Genomic DNA, 16,233 nt, shown 5'->3' with positions numbered 1-16,233 from the left:
GGAGAGGGAACCTCGGAAAGCTATGGCAATTCAATGTGAGAGTCGAAGACGGAAGCCCCTTGCATGATGATTGATGTTGGGAGAGGCTCTGAAGTGCTGGGGAACGAGACGCCATCTTGGAACCAACGGCGTCACATATACTCAATTTCCACATTGCCGCTGAGAACTGGCCTATGGGAAGTATCTATCTTATCAATTCCTTCCTTGTCCATCTCGATTCTTTCACACGCTGCTACTATTCCCGCGCTCGAATGCACCTCCTGACGTCCGGCGCTATACACTTGATCATCCCCTATTTCCCACCAAAATGCTTCTGAAAGAAGTCCCCCAAGCTCATCAAGGCAGACCCCTCACTCCCAGCCATGGCCTTAGCGGCAGCAGCCTTCAATGCCTTTGCTGTCTCCCCTTCAGTCTCTTCCCCGTTATAGTACCTCCCCTCCGCCCTTTGCAAGAACCTAAACATCTCCCTAACATCCTCCAGCACCATCTGCCCATACGTTTGCATCTCCTCCGCACTCTGCAGATACTTAACCCTCGCCTTCTTCCCCGTCACTTTCTCAAATGTCGCCGCAATCTCCTCGGAGGACTTGATGTCACTGTTTGCCTGAACAAGCTTACCGTTGTATTTCGCAGGATCAAGGAGAACACCGTGAACAATATCACCGTAGTCCTGGGCTACGGCGGTGAGGCCGATGCGTTCAGGGTCGTTGCCCCAACGTGGGATCGACATAGTGAGGTAGCCTTCTTCGTCTGGGAATAGTGGGAATCCGCCAAGGACTCCAGCGTATTCTTCGGACAGGAAGACCTCGAGGTACCAGCCACAATCGACAGCGATAACGTTGGTGAACTCTGGGCGGGATTTGGCGTGTTCAAAGGTCTTGTGCTTGTCTGGTAGAAACAGAGGGTCAATTAGTTGGTGCCGGGTTGGGGGCTGAGGTCCGTACTCATCATCATGCGGCAAGAGACCTCGCCCTTTGTTAGGGTCTCGGTGTCGGCTCCGGAGCTGTGGACCAGATTCTTGACGCCGGCCTCGGCGGCTGCGTCGATGATGCTCTTGCCGAGATCGAACTCGTTGGGGCCGTCGGGTTGAGTGACGCTCTGTGGTCTGTGTTCAGGGCAAGATCTCGACACACGTATTAGGCCATCAAGATCAATTTACCGGGTCCTCGGATTGCGTATTGACGAAAGCTCCCCAGTTCCCCTCAAACGCAGCTTTCATCTCATCTTTATTGAAGCCATCTGCCTTCACCATTTCCGCACCCAGTGAAGCAAGGGCCTTTGCGGCATTGGACCCGGGGTTGCGGGTGATGCCTCGGACAGAGAAATTCTTGTTCTTCAAAAGGGAGCGCGCAACGGCACCGCCTTGGTTACCTATCGGAAGGGTAGTAAGTAGCCACTCGCCCTACCAAATGGTAATAGACACAAAGCCGGGGGAAACGCTGTATGACTTCTAGAAAAGAGAGAGATGAGCTAGATGCTCACCAGTTGCACCGAAGACCGTTACGAGCTTGGTCGAAGACATGATCAGAGGATTGAATTCGATGGACAGTGAGAAAAAATACAAGGGTATCACGAAGCTGATATCAGAAAACGTGGAATAGGATATATTTGTTTGATGAGCAGGGACAGTAGGGAAAGTGGTCAGTAGATTTCAGCTTGTTCTTATACTCGCTGCCAGGCACTCAAACAGCTGGGACGTGGGAAAGAGAGGACCATTGGCAACGTCTTGCTGTGTTGCTCCATAAGCGTAGCAGGCAGCTGCAATAGATCGATACGAGGGCTGTAGCCAAGGAAGCCAGAGAATACGAGATAGATGGCATTTCCCAGTCTACAGGACCAAAATCGTGTAGTATGATTCGAAGAATTCGTCCGACAGCATAATAGCGCGACATTTGCTGACGAATGTTGTTCTCGACGTACCGGATCAAGCTCTCTTCGTTTTCAGGCAGAAACTTAGAGGTTCAATGGATAGCTGTGCCCTCAACACTACTACGCGGCCAGATTATAGATAACGTGGGCAAATGACATTTGCAACACACCCCCATTTGCAACATGATTACTTGGCGTTTTGGGGCTTGTAACATATTTCAAGGTTGCTGGCCTTATTCTGGAGACAGAATTCAAGTAGACATTTATATAGACAAACATTGCTTGGTTCTGTCCATTGGATTCATCTCTGTGCTGGTTGCAATTGATCTGATAAAATGGCGGCGAGCTGAAACTGGTGGCTTGAAGGTTTTGGTAGGCATAGAGATACGGGCCCTGAAAGTGTTGCCAATGGGGGGGTGTCAGTTAGTCATGTTATCCCAAAAGGGTTTTTGGTACAAGCATTTGTACAGTCCTCGGCTCGTGTTGAACAACATGAAATCGGAACAAGATACGAGAGGCTTCACTGGATGTGGTAAGGTGTTCAAGGCCAAGACTCTTTCCAAGCTTTCCCAAAAGGGGCGGATTCCAGACGTCGCGCAGACGCGTCGTCCGCCAACCAATCACTATAGCGTTGTGCATGCGGACGTATCGGACCAAGCTGGATTGGAATTGTTCGACCAATACAGAATCTATTAGTATGGCTCCCAACAGTCGAAAACGACGCTCTGAGGTAGGTAGCACAACCAAAGCCCCCAGTATTAGAAGTCTGTTCACCGATCGTCTAGCAGCGCAATGACCCCGAATCCTCAGCTTCAGAATCACCTGCTCGACGTCGCAGAGTGCAACAAGATGGCGACGAAGAAGCTGGCTCCACAGCTTCGGAGCCAGAGACACAAACTCAAACACAGACTGCAACTGGTGTGGAAACGATGATGAAGAAACTTGTGCGGCTAGCACTTTCTTGCGAGTACTCCCGCATACCAATCCGAAGGGCGGACATCAGTACCAAGGTACTTGGAGAGACTGGGACAAGGCAGTTCAAGGTAGTCTTTGAGAGGGCGCAACATGAATTGAGGACGAAGTTTGGAATGCAGATGGAGGAGTTGCCGTCGAAAGAGAAGTTCACAATCTCACAGCGAAGAGGTAAATTAGCTGCCTATGAGCTTGGAAACCGATTTCTGAACACGTATCCGCAGCTGCTCAGGCGTCTCAAAAAGTACCGTCAACGTCATCGAAATCATGGATTCTTACATCTACTCTACCGCCAGAATACAAATTCGACCCGGACATTCTGCCTCCCACCAAAGCACCCTCTGAAAGTACCGAAGCCATATATACTGCGTTGTACAGCTTCATCATAGCCTTGATCCTCCTGAACAACGGCTCCCTGCCTGAGAACAAACTGGAGCGTTACCTGAAGCGGGCCAACGCAGATCAATGGACGCCGATCTTGTCGACGGAAAAGCTTTTGCAGAAACTCGTCAAAGAAGGATATCTGGAGAAACGTCGAGACACAAGCAGCGGTGAAGAGATAATCGAATGGGTCGTCGGGCCGAGGGGAAAGATCGAAGTTGGTGAAAGAGGCGTGCAAGGATTTGTGCGAGCCGTATATGGAGGAAGCGGGGAGGAAGATGAGGAGCTGGAAAGGAAGCTCGAGAGAAGCCTTGGCTTGCAGCCACAACAGCGCGTTGTGGTGGATGAAGGGACAGAGGAGACACCACAAGTCAACGGCAGTGCTGAGAGGTCCAGAACCACAAGAGGTAGAGCTAGGCCAAGCGCAAGGGATGACACTGATGATGAATGATCCCGGCGCATAATGCACGTGGTTTCCCTGCTTGAGTTGATGTTATATGCATTGTTGCGTGATATGTCTACATCAGCCAAGGTCAACCCCTTGCTAGCCAGCTTCAACGTTTAATGATTGGATTATTCAGAGTCTGAAGCGGAGCCTGTAGGTCCATCGTCTCCGTCTGTCTCTTGCGTTTCTTGTTTGAGACCTTCTCTCAATATGTATTCCTGGCTGATGAGCCAGCTCCGCAGCTCGCTCGTCTTGGGATCACACATTTGAGCAGGCGTTCTTCCATGCTTGTCCTTTGTCCGAGGATCTCCACCAGCATCCACAAGCATCTTTGCCATTGCTGTACCTATCTCGATGTCCCGTTCTGTAGCGTATCTGACTGCAGTATGTATGGGCGTCTCCTTATCACGTCGTGTAAATGGGTCACATTCGAGGTACTCAATGTTCAGCAGCTCATCCATTACATCGTCTGCAAGTATTAGCCACTGTAGGTGCAGAGAACTAGAAAACGGTGCATACAGCTTCCATATGTCGCACAAACATGCAGAAGATAATTGCCCATTACATCAGTTGTGGTGTTGAAGAAGTCGGCAATCTTCTCTGCGGGTTGACCACTCATGCCACCTAGAACCTCCTGGAACAACTCGACATTGTCCCTTCGACAGGCCTCGACGATTTGTTCTCTTGGTGACGCACCCTACAAAACCTAGGTCAGAAAGTCGGGTGGAAAGAGTAAAGGGTACTTTGCGTACCTCATTATCAGCCATACCGGCTATGTGTGCCAGTAGGCCGTCCTGTTTACCTGAATGCCACACTTCTTTCGACGACTGGGTGATTGGCACTTCGAGTTGGAAAAGAGACCGTACAGCTGCTCGACGTGGTTTGACTTGACGTGAACGATAACGCCTGAACTCCTGCAAGAGATAGCGGCGATAACGAGGTCAATTGAGGTGATTGTTCACAAGCAGCACATATGAGGACCTGTAGTACACTGTTACTACGTAGTTGTGTTGATTAAAGTTGTTCCTTAGACGCGCGGCACGACGAACCACTTCCAGAATCGATCTATTCTGGGCTTGTGGCTTTTTCTCAAGGTCAATGGATCGACAAGTGGCTTGAGAAGTCCTGCCAAGCCAAATATCCTCGATACTTAGTACTACGTACTACTAGTACTAACTACTAAGTTACTCCGTACTAACTTAGTGATAGTATTGCAGCAGGGCCAAATTAATGGATTGAGTTCTGTCAGGCCTTTCTACCTGGTAACGCATGCACCGTTTTGTAGTATGCCTCCATCATGTAAGCACATGCCATGTTCTTGGAGCCAGCTGCTGATTCAAGACATCAGTCTGCCCGAACTGCGCAAACAGCTTAACAATATCGCAGACTGCTGCCACCGAGGAGTATCCTGCTGGGCTGAACGCTTTCGAGTGCCGAACATGCCCTTATCGCTTTATCCTTGACAAGCCGTACTTCGAAAGAACTTACATGAAGAAGAAGCAGCGAGACGATGTGCTTGGAGTAGATGACACGAATCTCCCTGTCACAAAGAGTATGTCCTTGGCGTCTTTCCGGAAGTCAACAACATGCTAATATACTGCTCCAAGTCCCTAAATGTCAGGCTGATGATTGTACGAATCAAGAGGCCTATTTCTATCAAATGCAAACAAGGAGTGCGGATGAGCCGCCAACCAGCTTCTACAGAGTGCGTTCTAGCAACGCAATATTCATCGAATCTTGTAGCTGATGACCTGTAGTGTACCAAATGTTCAAAGCAATGGCGGGAGTACTGAAGCGATTGAGATTCTGAATCCGGACAGAGATAGACGGCCATCAGAGAGCACCAACGGGGATATGCTAACGAGAAGTTGAATACCAGCCATTGTCAGAAGCATATACAGATGGGATACATTCTCACTCTTAGCACAACGATGCAGCCAAACGGCCCTACAATCAAGAAGCCCAATCAGAAATCGTTAGCACACACTCGTCAGAGCAAGCCTGATCTCTTGAAGCGCGCAGAACAGACATGCCACAGCCACGACGCACTGCTGTCTGCAATGGAGTTGGAAGCGACCATCGGTTAGTATTCAATGCACGGGACGGAAAGCGGAGACTGTCCACCGGTATCTCATTGTCCCTGTGACAGGGAAAACGGCGTACATGAGCGAGGAGAACCTGACCTGGACCCCTTGCCTTCCCTTAGGAAGCATCAACCCAGACCGTGCTCGAACTCGGCAGTACAGTATGGCAGATGTCTTGAGGTAGCCAAGTCGACAGATACAAACAGCTCGAGACGCAGGGATTGTCCTACGAGAATAGGCGTCTGGCCGTCAAGTGGGCCGTGTGTGGTAAGTGGTGTCTGATGACTCTGGACTGTTGTCCGCTTGCAATCGAGCACATTGTGTAACCGCTTACGGAGGCTTCCCAACACTCGAGTCTCTGCAGTTACTGTGTTGGTTTGCCTAAGGGTTGAAACTCCGATGCGTCTTCTCCGTGATGCTCATAACATAATCACAGATAGACTTCATGAGCTAGCTGCTCACAGTATATTCCTCCTTTCCAACACGTCTATTCCCTTCCTTCACGGGCCTTTTGATCACTGATCACAGTCGAATGCTCCTCTTCGAAACAACGTCCCCATATCCCAAGCTAGATTGACATCAAGTATTCTCGTATGAGTCACATGCGATCATCTCACCTCGTCATTGATTGTTGCCCTGGACGAGAGGCGTTTGCCGTAGAACGCATAGCAAGGGGTTCTCACAAGAAGTAGTACTACAGCACTCAAGGATATAGTTTAGATAAATTCTATCAATGTACATCTCCACGTAGCCTAGGGTGACATTAGAAATGTTCGCAACACCGAGTTGATTCCCAGGCAGTTAAAGAAATGCATATGTCAAATACTACTACTGCAGATATGTTCCAGTAGAGATGGTGCCCCGCTCTGATTGGCTTGCCAAGACCCGCAGCTGGTGAATCATGCCTGGCCGCCCCTCCATCTTTCGCCCTCTACAAAAGCCTGGCCGCACACACAAAATTCCTTTCTTTCTCTTCGTCGCTCAGTGAGTCCATCCACCACCACCATTTTGTTTTCATTCTTATACTAATCATCAATAGCACCTCTACGCACATAGGCCGTGGTATCTGAGCATTTCACTTGATATCTTCTAGTCTCTTCCAAAGAACTACAAGACTTCAAATCACTCTTCCCACACTGCCGCCAACATGGGGTAAGCAAAATTCTGTACAGCCACGATGCGAGCTTCAATTATCCCTCGGCTGAGTCGCACTACCTCAATGATCATCGCTAATCTGTCCTCTTGCTTCACAGTAAAGAAAAGACTCACATCAACGTCGTTGTCATCGGTCACGTCGACTCCGGCAAATCTACCACCACCGGTATGAGCTGAATCCCAGCCTTACCATCACTTCGTATACTCATACAATTGGAATAGGTCACTTGATCTACAAGTGCGGTGGTATTGACAAACGTACCATCGAGAAGTTCGAGAAGGTTAGTCTTTTGGTCAAGTCTTACTGTCAAGTCACTTCTGCCTTTTTGTCCATTCGGAATTTTGGTGGGGGAGGGGCAAATCACATTCAGCTTTTGAAACTCACCCGTGCAAAGAAATTTCCTTATCCTTACCACCCCACTATCAAAACCCCTAACCGGCATCTTTTCATGATGGCTAACCTCATCTCAGGAAGCCGCTGAACTGGGCAAGGGCTCCTTTAAATATGCCTGGGTTCTCGACAAGCTCAAGGCCGAACGTGAGCGTGGTATCACCATTGATATCGCTCTCTGGAAGTTCGAGACCCCCAAGTACTTCGTTACTGTCATTGATGCCCCTGGTCATCGTGACTTTATCAAGAACATGATTACTGGTACCTCTCAGGCCGATTGTGCCATTCTCATCATTGCCGCCGGTGTTGGTGAGTTCGAAGCTGGTATCTCTAAGGATGGTCAGACTCGTGAACATGCTCTTCTCGCATACACCCTTGGCGTCAGACAACTCATCGTCGCTATCAACAAGATGGACACCACCAAATGGTCTGAGGATCGATTCCACGAAATCGTCAAGGAAACTTCCAACTTCATCAAGAAGGTCGGCTACAACCCCAAGACTGTTCCCTTCGTCCCCATCTCCGGCTTCAACGGCGACAACATGATCGATGTCTCACCCAACGCACCATGGTACAAGGGCTGGGAGAAGGAGACCAAGACCAAGTCAACCGGCAAGACCCTTCTCGAAGCCATTGACAGCATCGACCCTCCCACCCGACCAACCGACAAGCCGCTTCGTCTTCCCCTTCAGGATGTGTACAAGATTTCCGGTATCGGCACAGTTCCAGTTGGTCGTGTCGAGACTGGTATCATCAAGGCCGGTATGGTGGTCACCTTCGCTCCCGCCAACGTTACCACCGAAGTCAAGTCCGTTGAAATGCACCACGAACAGCTCACCGAAGGTGTCCCAGGTGACAATGTTGGCTTCAACGTCAAGAATGTCTCTGTCAAAGAAGTTCGTCGTGGAAACGTCGCTGGTGACTCCAAGAACGACCCTCCCAAGGGTGCTGATTCTTTCAACGCGCAAGTCATCGTCCTGAACCACCCAGGTCAAGTTGGTGCTGGCTATGCACCGGTACTCGATTGCCATACTGCACACATTGCTTGCAAGTTCTCCGAGCTGCTTGAGAAGATTGATCGCCGAACTGGAAAGTCTGTCGAGGACGCTCCTAAGTTCATCAAGTCTGGTGATTCCGCCATCGTCAAGATGGTTCCATCCAAGCCAATGTGTGTTGAGGCATTCACTGACTACCCACCTCTTGGTCGATTCGCCGTCCGTGACATGAGACAGACCGTCGCTGTTGGGTGAGTTTGACTTTTCCTTATCTCTCCGGCTCTACTAATGACTGTATAGTGTCATCAAGTCGGTTGCCAAGACCGACAAGGGTGGTGCTGGCAAGGTCACCAAGGCTGCCCAAAAGGCCTCGAAGAAATAGAAGGTGTTGGCAAGGGAGAGTGAGAATTGTTTGTGGTGGATTGTGATCAGCCTCAGGGGATCATGGTCCGGTTTCACAGCCAGTTTACTTGGGTCTTGTCGTTTACATGCTTCCATTTCGTGAGCTCTAGCCGGTGCTTTAGGGTACTTGACAGAGCATGGCTCTGATGTGATACGAGGTTTTCTTTCCAGTATCACGATATGGGGTCAGGGCAAAAGCTGTCTAGGTCATTCCGTCCAAGATAGAATACGGTCTTCTATTACTAGGCAATCAACATAATAGAAGGTCAACCATGCTTATCGTGACTGCTTCTTGTAAGATACAATCATTCCCCTTTCCTTTAAGCTTGTTATAATCATGCTCAATTCAGCCATTGAATCTAGCTTTGCTATGGATATTGCCAAGATTTTATATTGAGCAGCATCATTGTTCTTGACTACCCTAAAAGATATTTCGTAGCAACCTTACACCAACCTGGGCCAATTGATATCCAGATTTCTCGGATCTGCGCTCCCGCTGGCTCGATGGCAGAGAAAGCCGCACCATGCGTTCAGCTCGCTCTGGAATTCGGCTACCGTTCCCAAGAGTTTGTTCTTTTCCTCCTTGCCTTCAGCCTGATCCCTTTTTCTTCCTCTCTTACACCGCTTCGAGTAGCGTCGTTCCCTAAGAATCCTTGGGATATGGACTGCGAGGGAGAGAGGTTGAGGGGTTGAAATACTATCCGAGCTCGCGCGTTGGGTAGGGTTGGGTGGAGTGAGGGTTCTGCGGTCCCGATCCTTTTTCTAGGAGGGGAGGTGATGAGGTGACCCAGCTGAGATCGGATATTGGTGGCATGACTTTGTCTTTGGCCGATATCAGTGACGTAGGCTAACTTACTTAGCCTCGTCTTCTCGTGAGCACCTCCATTGTGTCTTCCCTATACGCGCTTCCTTCCTTCTTTTCTTTCTTCCGCCTATCGGCAACGTCTGTATCTCCTCCCTTCTCCTCGTGCCGACCGTCTTCAACCCTTCTCCTCCTTCACCTCGGACTCCTCCTTGGGCAATAAATCTCCCTGGCCTGGCTGACCCATCTTCACACCCACTCCATCCTGTTCCGTCTCAACAGCAGTACTACTCGTCCCACCACCACCACTACCAACGACTAACAACTTCTCGATCACATCCGGCCGGATCATGTCCCGCCGAAACTGCTCCTGCTGCAGCAACTCTAGATTCCGTAGTGTGGCGCCGGGATGGGTGAGGAAGCGCGCGTACTCGGGTTTCCGCCAGTAGCTGTAGAGGTAGGAGAGGTAGGATGCGAATTTTGTGGCGTCGGATTCGGGTTCGGGTTCTGGTTCTGGTCGTGAGGTGGAGTTGGATGGTTTGGCGGAGGGTTTCGAGTCTTTAGGTGGGTTGAGGAGGTGTGGGTAGGTGAGGGCCAGGTGCGAAAGGTAGTAGGGGTTGGAGAGGGAGAGAACGAACTCGAGTTCGAGGGTGAAGCGCGGGGATGGGGGTTTGGGTGCGGTTGCGGTGGTGTTGGAGGGGGACGAGAGGGGTACTGTTGTTGTTGACATCTCCACTGAAGAAGGGCTGTCTGGATATGGATATGCACAAGGCTGGCGGACATACGCTTGCTTAGAGCGTTGTCCTTTCAGCGGCCGTAAATGTGGTCTTGTCACAGGTGACGGCGGACAGCACGTTGATACACACTGCTTTGTTGAGTTACTTGCCTGGAGAAGAGCTCTGAAAATGACGCGTTATTGGTCCGGAGGTCCTTGGTAGGTTAGCAGATGGTTTGGCATTACAAGACCGGCAAAGGGCCATTGGATGACCATAATCTGACCGTCATAACTATGGACGTCTAGATTAGCATAATGTTATTTGATTCCGGATATCTTAACAACATATTTCTATACAAACTAGATCATATTTTCTTAGTCCCAGACTAAGCACACATTGATGGTAAGTTAGACACAGTTAACTACGTAGTAACTTTCAGAAAGTATCTTTCAAGTTGGCTGTTCGGGTGGCGTTGCTGGCGCAGAACCAGTAGAGAAGCCATGACCATTGATTGACTTGCTGAATCCTGCAGAATAATGCAGATGTCACGGAAAGTTGTGCAAGACATGCCGCTGCCAGGCTGTTAATTCGCATCTATTTGCAGCCGGCCATGCAGCCATGCAACCATATGGTGAAGGCTCGGATCCGAAGTCCAGCTTGCAGGAGAGAAGTATCTACATACTACGTCAGGCACGGCTGCTCTGAGAAGTGCTTTCCAATGCTACATGATCAACAACAGCTGCCCTTGTGCTGCAGTAACCTGGTATTGGTATCACTATTGCCAGCAATACACATGTAAAGTGTTGAAGCAGGAGTCTTCTTGGCTGTCGATCGAAATCTATCACAAGGACCTAGCTAAGGATAAGCCACTGGTGATACTGAATATGGAGGCTGGGAGCTTGATGGGTGGGATGATGGTTCCCCTTGGTGACGCTCGCAGCCAGCCAGGGCCGAGGCCCATACTACGTAGTAGATAGAATTGGTGGGCGTCTTAGCTCCTGCATATCTGTCACAAGAAATGGGACTATCCAAACGTAAAAGTCGGCCTAGAACAGCCCAGTCATTATGACGCTTTGGATGTTGCCCAGACGGCCACCAATCCTGTCTATGGGCCTCGGCCGATTCTTTAACTACTCAGGCCCCCATCTTACAAGGCCCTCGGGTCAAGGACGATAAGTAGTAGTAATGAAGTTTAAGTTATTGGCAGCAGCACCTCGCCTTTGTTCCAGGCCTGATTCTGCTTCTTCGTGGTGGCTTGCCTGCACCTTCTACAGCCTTGTCCTGTCCTGTCCACTTTGGGAACGCGTGGCGCATTTACTCTGTATTCGACCATCAGTTATTATTGTGGCTATTCTTCCAACTCCTCTACATCTCCTCTGTCCCACAGCATAGATTCTTTGCGCCAGTATATCTTGCTGTTGCATTTCCTACTCTTGGTCATCGCAGATACCAGACAGGTGACTGGTAGAATCTTGGATAAGCATATCGATTGTGGAGGCAATGCTCAGCAGTTGATTCGTTCCCCTTAGAGTTCTTGGTCCAGGCGAGAAAACACAGCACTCCACTCCCCTTCGCCATTCCACCTACTTTACCGAACTGCGATAACCATCACACCTTACCCTTGTATCCGTTCGCGCCCCGAGGTTGTCTCTGCCATATATTTCGCTTGCTGTATTTTCTGATTTCAGAAATACTGTACTGTACTGCTCGGCGCCAAACCACAAATATAACCTCACAACCACAACGCCGAGCTTCCATTGAAGTATGGCCTCGCTTACCGCTCAGCCTCCAACAGGTCAGTATCCTTGCTTCCCCATGATTTCTGGCTACGGTGACGTGCGATGTATGGCCCCCCTGAGTGTCACCACTTGCGGGAACTCTTTTTCTTGCCGTGAACCAGTCCCCGGGCCAAAATGATTTCTAGTGCACTGACTGACACCCTTGCTTCTGCTAGGCCGTGGCCCTTCACCTCTCCTTTCCAACAATCCTTTTAGAAACCGCAACGGTCCTCCCAGTCCCGCGCTGCCCAGTCCAACAACCAACGGTCGACCAGTTTCCAGAAATCCGTTCCTTGATACAACAGACATGGCAGCTCCAGCACACGCCTCCACCACAATGACACCACAACCTGTCAAGCCGGCTTTTGGCGACAACACAACAGAGCTACTGGTATGCAAGAATCTGGCGTTGTATAGCCAACACATCTAACAAAGATGATTACAGGAAAATCTGAGCATATCCGAACTGCCAAAAAGGCGACCACCACCACCGCCTCCCACTCACACCAATGGTGCGAGCACCAGACCAGAAAACGTACCCCCTGGATCACGAGTTCTGCCACCACAATTAGATGAACTACGACACCAACACATAGGGAAGCCAAGGGGTCCACCCGGTGAACTTAACATCTTTACCGACCCGTCTCGTGATCGTCGGCCAAGAAGCAACTCCGATACTTCAATGCGTGACAAAAGCACCAAATTCCTAGATCCAAATGATGACAGAAGACGACGCGAGCGTCGACATAGAGACCCAAGAAAAGATGGAAAACCAAGAGCGCCCAGTCGCAGATTGGACGTGATTGACAAGTTGGATGTGACAAGCATATATGGGACTGGTCGTGGGTTGCCTGCGGATCATCCATCTGAAGTATGCTAACCATAGAAGTCTTCCACCACGATGGACCTTTTGATGCCTGCAACCCACATCGAAATCGGAAGGGATCGCGAGCGGCTCCAATGCAAGCATTCCCCAAAGATTCACGGAATATGGCAATAGGAGGGTCAGGCCCCAATAATTCCAACATCGATCTTGCCCAATTCCATGGTCAAGGTGAAGAGGGCTACAATGACTATTCGACTAGTGCTGTGGTTGACGAATACGGCGATGGTATCACGAGACCCGACGTCGCTACCAGAAGCGCCAGCTTCCATCCCATCACCAGAGTTGAGCCTTTGCACGGGGAGGAAAGCATGGGACTGGGAACAAGCACGTTTCTAGAAGGGGCTCCTGCAAGCAAAGCCGCTCTTCAACGACGCGAAAGTGATTACGATGAGGTACAAAGCGGTTCTGGAGCTGGTTTGGGAAGAAAGAAAAGCTTGGCCATGAAGATCAGAGGCATTTCGAACAATCGCGTGGTTACCGGAGGAGGGAGAACCACCTCGCCCGAGCTTGGTGAGAGACGAGTGAGAACACCAACAAGCCCGCTGCGAAGCAGTCAGAGCATGCAGGACAACAACCCGTTCTTCAAGGACTACGATCGAGAGTACGAGAAGAAGGGTGCTCAGATTGTGTTTGCCGAGGAGAAAGCTGGGCGGACGAGAGCACCCAGTAGTCCGAAACAACGAGGGTCGGGATTGGAGAGAAAGACTACCAGCGAGAGCGTGGGTGAAGAGCCGAAGGCCGGTGGCGGAGGATTCTTGAGTCGGGTCAGGAGCTTGAAGGGCGGACCCCGCAAGGCGAGGGGTGACAGGAGAGAAGCTTCTTGAACAGCGACACTTGTGATTTGGTAACTCTACTAATGGTCAGGCCAGCCCTTAGATTGACTGTCTTAGATTTGGATAGTCACGGCCATGAGGAGATGGCGATTCACGGAAAATTCAACTACTTTCTTCCAAGAGATGCGGTTGTTGTCTCCAGCACACCAGCGTTGAACTGCAAGTTCCTCCAGTTCAGCAGGATGTCGTCCTTGATTTCGTTCACCATTTTTCCACGAGTTTTTGGGCATTGACATTGACATTGGCTTTTACATTCGCGTTCCACCTCTACGCCTCTCTCGTTCGCGAACAAGTCCTGGGGATCTGCCTTTTTTGTTTTTTTATCGTTCATGAGCATTCTACAGAGCGTACCCCACCCAGCAGGTTCAATGTGATACTTACTCTACATCTACACCGACTTTTTTCTTTTTTTCCCCCTTTTCTTCGTATTGCTCCCGAGTGATCTCTGGATGAGGGATTGAGTCCCTGGGAGGGCAGTAGGAGAGTTCGGTTGGGGATCTCCCAGTTTCTCCTTTCTCTTTCTCTCTCTCTCTCTCTCTCTCTCTCTCTTCTTTTTCTATCGATGATCTATACTGGTTAGGCTGAAAAAAGGATAAGAGGGAAAGAGAAGGGGGGGGGGAAGGGTATGTGGTGCTGATGGTTATACTCAACACACAGCACGAAGTTCATGAAAAATGTTGTTCGTATTATTATTATTTTTTGCATTTCCTGGTGTTCTTTTTACCTTGTGGTAGTGATTCAGGTTATGGGTCATGGACTTTGCCATCTTCTTTCTTTCTTGGAGGGGTTGGTTCTCACGAGGTCTGTCTGTCTGTCGTGCAAGTCGAAACGAAATGAATGAGTGAATGAATGAAAGAGAGAGAGAGAGAGAGAGAGAGAAAGAAAGGAGAAACTGGGAGGTCCCCAACCGAACTCTCCTACTGCCGGGAGAAAAAGGCTGAACTATATGCAAAACTTTCTATACTTCCTATACCGAGCTGTTAGACAAAAGCTAGTTTACGGTCCTCTGAGGGCCGCAGGCCTTTTGGTCCAACACGAGCTTCCACCTTCCACCTTCTGTTTGCGCCACTTGGTGAGATTGAGATGGGAGAATAGAGAAAGAGTAAGAGTAAAGGGGGCCAGACAGCTACGAATGGCAGGCGCATATGAAGGCTTCTCCTTCTTCTTCTTCTTCCTCTTCCTCTTCTTCTTCTTCTTCCTCTTCCTCTTCTTCTTCTTCTTCCTCTTCCTCTTCCTCTTCCTCTTCTTCCTCTTCCTCTTCCTCTTCCTCTTCCTCTTCCTCTTCTTCTCTACCCTACCCTAACCACGTAGATGGACGAACGGGTGCTCGTGTTCAAAAAGGACCAACAACGCATAACAAGACGTATATCTCGTCATGTCTTTGTATTGGAGGATGAGGAGTTGGGGGAATGCGAAATGCGGAACAGATGCCATGGATACTAATATCGAACTTTTCCGCCGGGTTAATCTTTTTGATTTGTATATAATGATGACGACGACAACGATGATAATCTTTGCCAAGTACCAGTAAAGGCCGTAGTAGTAGTAGTAATAATAATACAACAGAAACGACAGATTTGATTCCCCCCTCCAACCCCACCTACCAGTTCCCACATCGTAGATATTTCACATTGATGCATATGGGTCCCACCAATCCAACCCTCTCTCTCTCTTTTTCCTGCCATGAAATGAAATCCCACCCACACACCACTCCTTTCTATCAATCAAAGACATGACATTTTTACCTTGACGGCTCAAAACTTCCCCTTACCCACATCCTCAACCCCCTTTCCGACCTGCTTGGTCGTGTCCTCGACCGTGCCGGTGATGCCCTGCAACCCATCCCCGACCGCCGTGGTGCCGGTGGTAGCGTTGACCGTGTCGCCGAGCCCTTTGCCCGTCGCGCCAACCATGCCGCCCACTGTGCCGAGGAGGCCGCCTGCGAGATTGCCGACTGTGCTGTTTGGGGGGGGAAGAGGTTTTAGTGGGATTGTGATTGGATGGGAGAGGGAAGGGGGAGGGGACGGGAGTGATGGAAAGATATTTAGCGAAATTCTTTGCTTGGGATGGGGGTGAGATAGTATGTGTATTTGTATTCGAGGGAATTGTGTAGAGCTGGGACCGAGTAGAAGAATGCAAAAAAATGGACATACCTAGTCACGCCAGTCACGCCGTCCTTGACGCCTGAGGCTACGTTGTTGCTGTCGGGCATTTTTTTTTGGCTGCTGAGAGAGACACTTGTGATACGAGTTTGGGTGTGATGTGGGATTTGAATTTAGTCTTTGGACGTTGGGGTATCTATTGTACGAGGCTCTCTGATGATGTTTGGTTGTGAAGCTTGCGCCACAGTATAATATGTTTGGGAGGTGGGATGTGGCTTTTATGCAGTTGTGACTACGAGCTGGTGGGGGGAGATGGGGGGAGAAGTGACGCGTGCTCCCTTGTGATGTGTGACGTCGCATACGTAGTATTTCGCTACAGATGTCATGGTGGATACGGCGGACTATTACGTGCTAGAGCCCAA

The 16,233-nt window shown here is 49.8% G+C and overlaps 7 protein-coding genes across 7 annotated transcripts; 3 read left to right on the top strand and 4 right to left on the bottom strand.

Moving 5' to 3' along the window:
- Window positions 1-292: 292 nt before the first annotated feature.
- EPUS_07865 (uncharacterized protein) lies at window positions 293-1,522 on the bottom strand (the record flags this gene model as incomplete). Its single annotated transcript, XM_007805583.1, has 4 exons — window positions 293-888; window positions 945-1,098; window positions 1,160-1,371; window positions 1,483-1,522. 4 exons carry the CDS (start codon window positions 1,520-1,522, stop codon window positions 293-295), a joined length of 1,002 nt encoding a protein of 333 aa, XP_007803774.1.
- A 1,044-nt stretch (window positions 1,523-2,566) lies between these two features.
- On the top strand, window positions 2,567-3,673 carry EPUS_07864 (uncharacterized protein; the record flags this gene model as incomplete). Its single annotated transcript, XM_007805582.1, has 3 exons — window positions 2,567-2,599; window positions 2,655-3,012; window positions 3,066-3,673. The coding sequence occupies 3 exons, from the start codon at window positions 2,567-2,569 to the stop codon at window positions 3,671-3,673; spliced, it is 999 nt and encodes a 332-aa protein (XP_007803773.1).
- A 122-nt stretch (window positions 3,674-3,795) lies between these two features.
- On the bottom strand, window positions 3,796-4,434 carry EPUS_07863 (uncharacterized protein; the record flags this gene model as incomplete). Its single annotated transcript, XM_007805581.1, has 3 exons — window positions 3,796-4,136; window positions 4,187-4,364; window positions 4,420-4,434. The coding sequence occupies 3 exons, from the start codon at window positions 4,432-4,434 to the stop codon at window positions 3,796-3,798; spliced, it is 534 nt and encodes a 177-aa protein (XP_007803772.1).
- A 2,464-nt stretch (window positions 4,435-6,898) lies between these two features.
- On the top strand, window positions 6,899-8,674 carry EPUS_07862 (Elongation factor 1-alpha; the record flags this gene model as incomplete). Its single annotated transcript, XM_007805580.1, has 5 exons — window positions 6,899-6,903; window positions 7,005-7,072; window positions 7,129-7,187; window positions 7,378-8,543; window positions 8,593-8,674. The coding sequence occupies 5 exons, from the start codon at window positions 6,899-6,901 to the stop codon at window positions 8,672-8,674; spliced, it is 1,380 nt and encodes a 459-aa protein (XP_007803771.1).
- A 1,000-nt stretch (window positions 8,675-9,674) lies between these two features.
- EPUS_07861 (uncharacterized protein) lies at window positions 9,675-10,226 on the bottom strand (the record flags this gene model as incomplete). The annotated part of the gene is made up of 1 exon (XM_007805579.1): window positions 9,675-10,226. The coding sequence occupies one exon, from the start codon at window positions 10,224-10,226 to the stop codon at window positions 9,675-9,677; it is 552 nt and encodes a 183-aa protein (XP_007803770.1).
- Window positions 10,227-12,327: 2,101 nt separating this feature from the next.
- Window positions 12,328-13,700, top strand: EPUS_07860 (uncharacterized protein; the record flags this gene model as incomplete). The annotated part of the gene is made up of 3 exons (XM_007805578.1): window positions 12,328-12,381; window positions 12,436-12,832; window positions 12,877-13,700. 3 exons carry the CDS (start codon window positions 12,328-12,330, stop codon window positions 13,698-13,700), a joined length of 1,275 nt encoding a protein of 424 aa, XP_007803769.1.
- Window positions 13,701-14,835: 1,135 nt separating this feature from the next.
- Window positions 14,836-15,921, bottom strand: EPUS_07859 (uncharacterized protein; the record flags this gene model as incomplete). Its single annotated transcript, XM_007805577.1, has 3 exons — window positions 14,836-15,003; window positions 15,485-15,668; window positions 15,863-15,921. 3 exons carry the CDS (start codon window positions 15,919-15,921, stop codon window positions 14,836-14,838), a joined length of 411 nt encoding a protein of 136 aa, XP_007803768.1.
- Between the last annotated feature and the right edge of the window lie 312 nt (window positions 15,922-16,233).

The sequence above is a fragment of the Endocarpon pusillum genome (genome assembly GCF_000464535.1).
Source record: "Endocarpon pusillum Z07020 unplaced genomic scaffold scaffold4379, whole genome shotgun sequence".
NCBI classification, from domain to species: domain Eukaryota; kingdom Fungi; phylum Ascomycota; class Eurotiomycetes; order Verrucariales; family Verrucariaceae; genus Endocarpon; species Endocarpon pusillum.
Note: the sequence above shows the minus strand (reverse complement) of the source record. Positions and strands in the feature narration are given on the sequence as shown.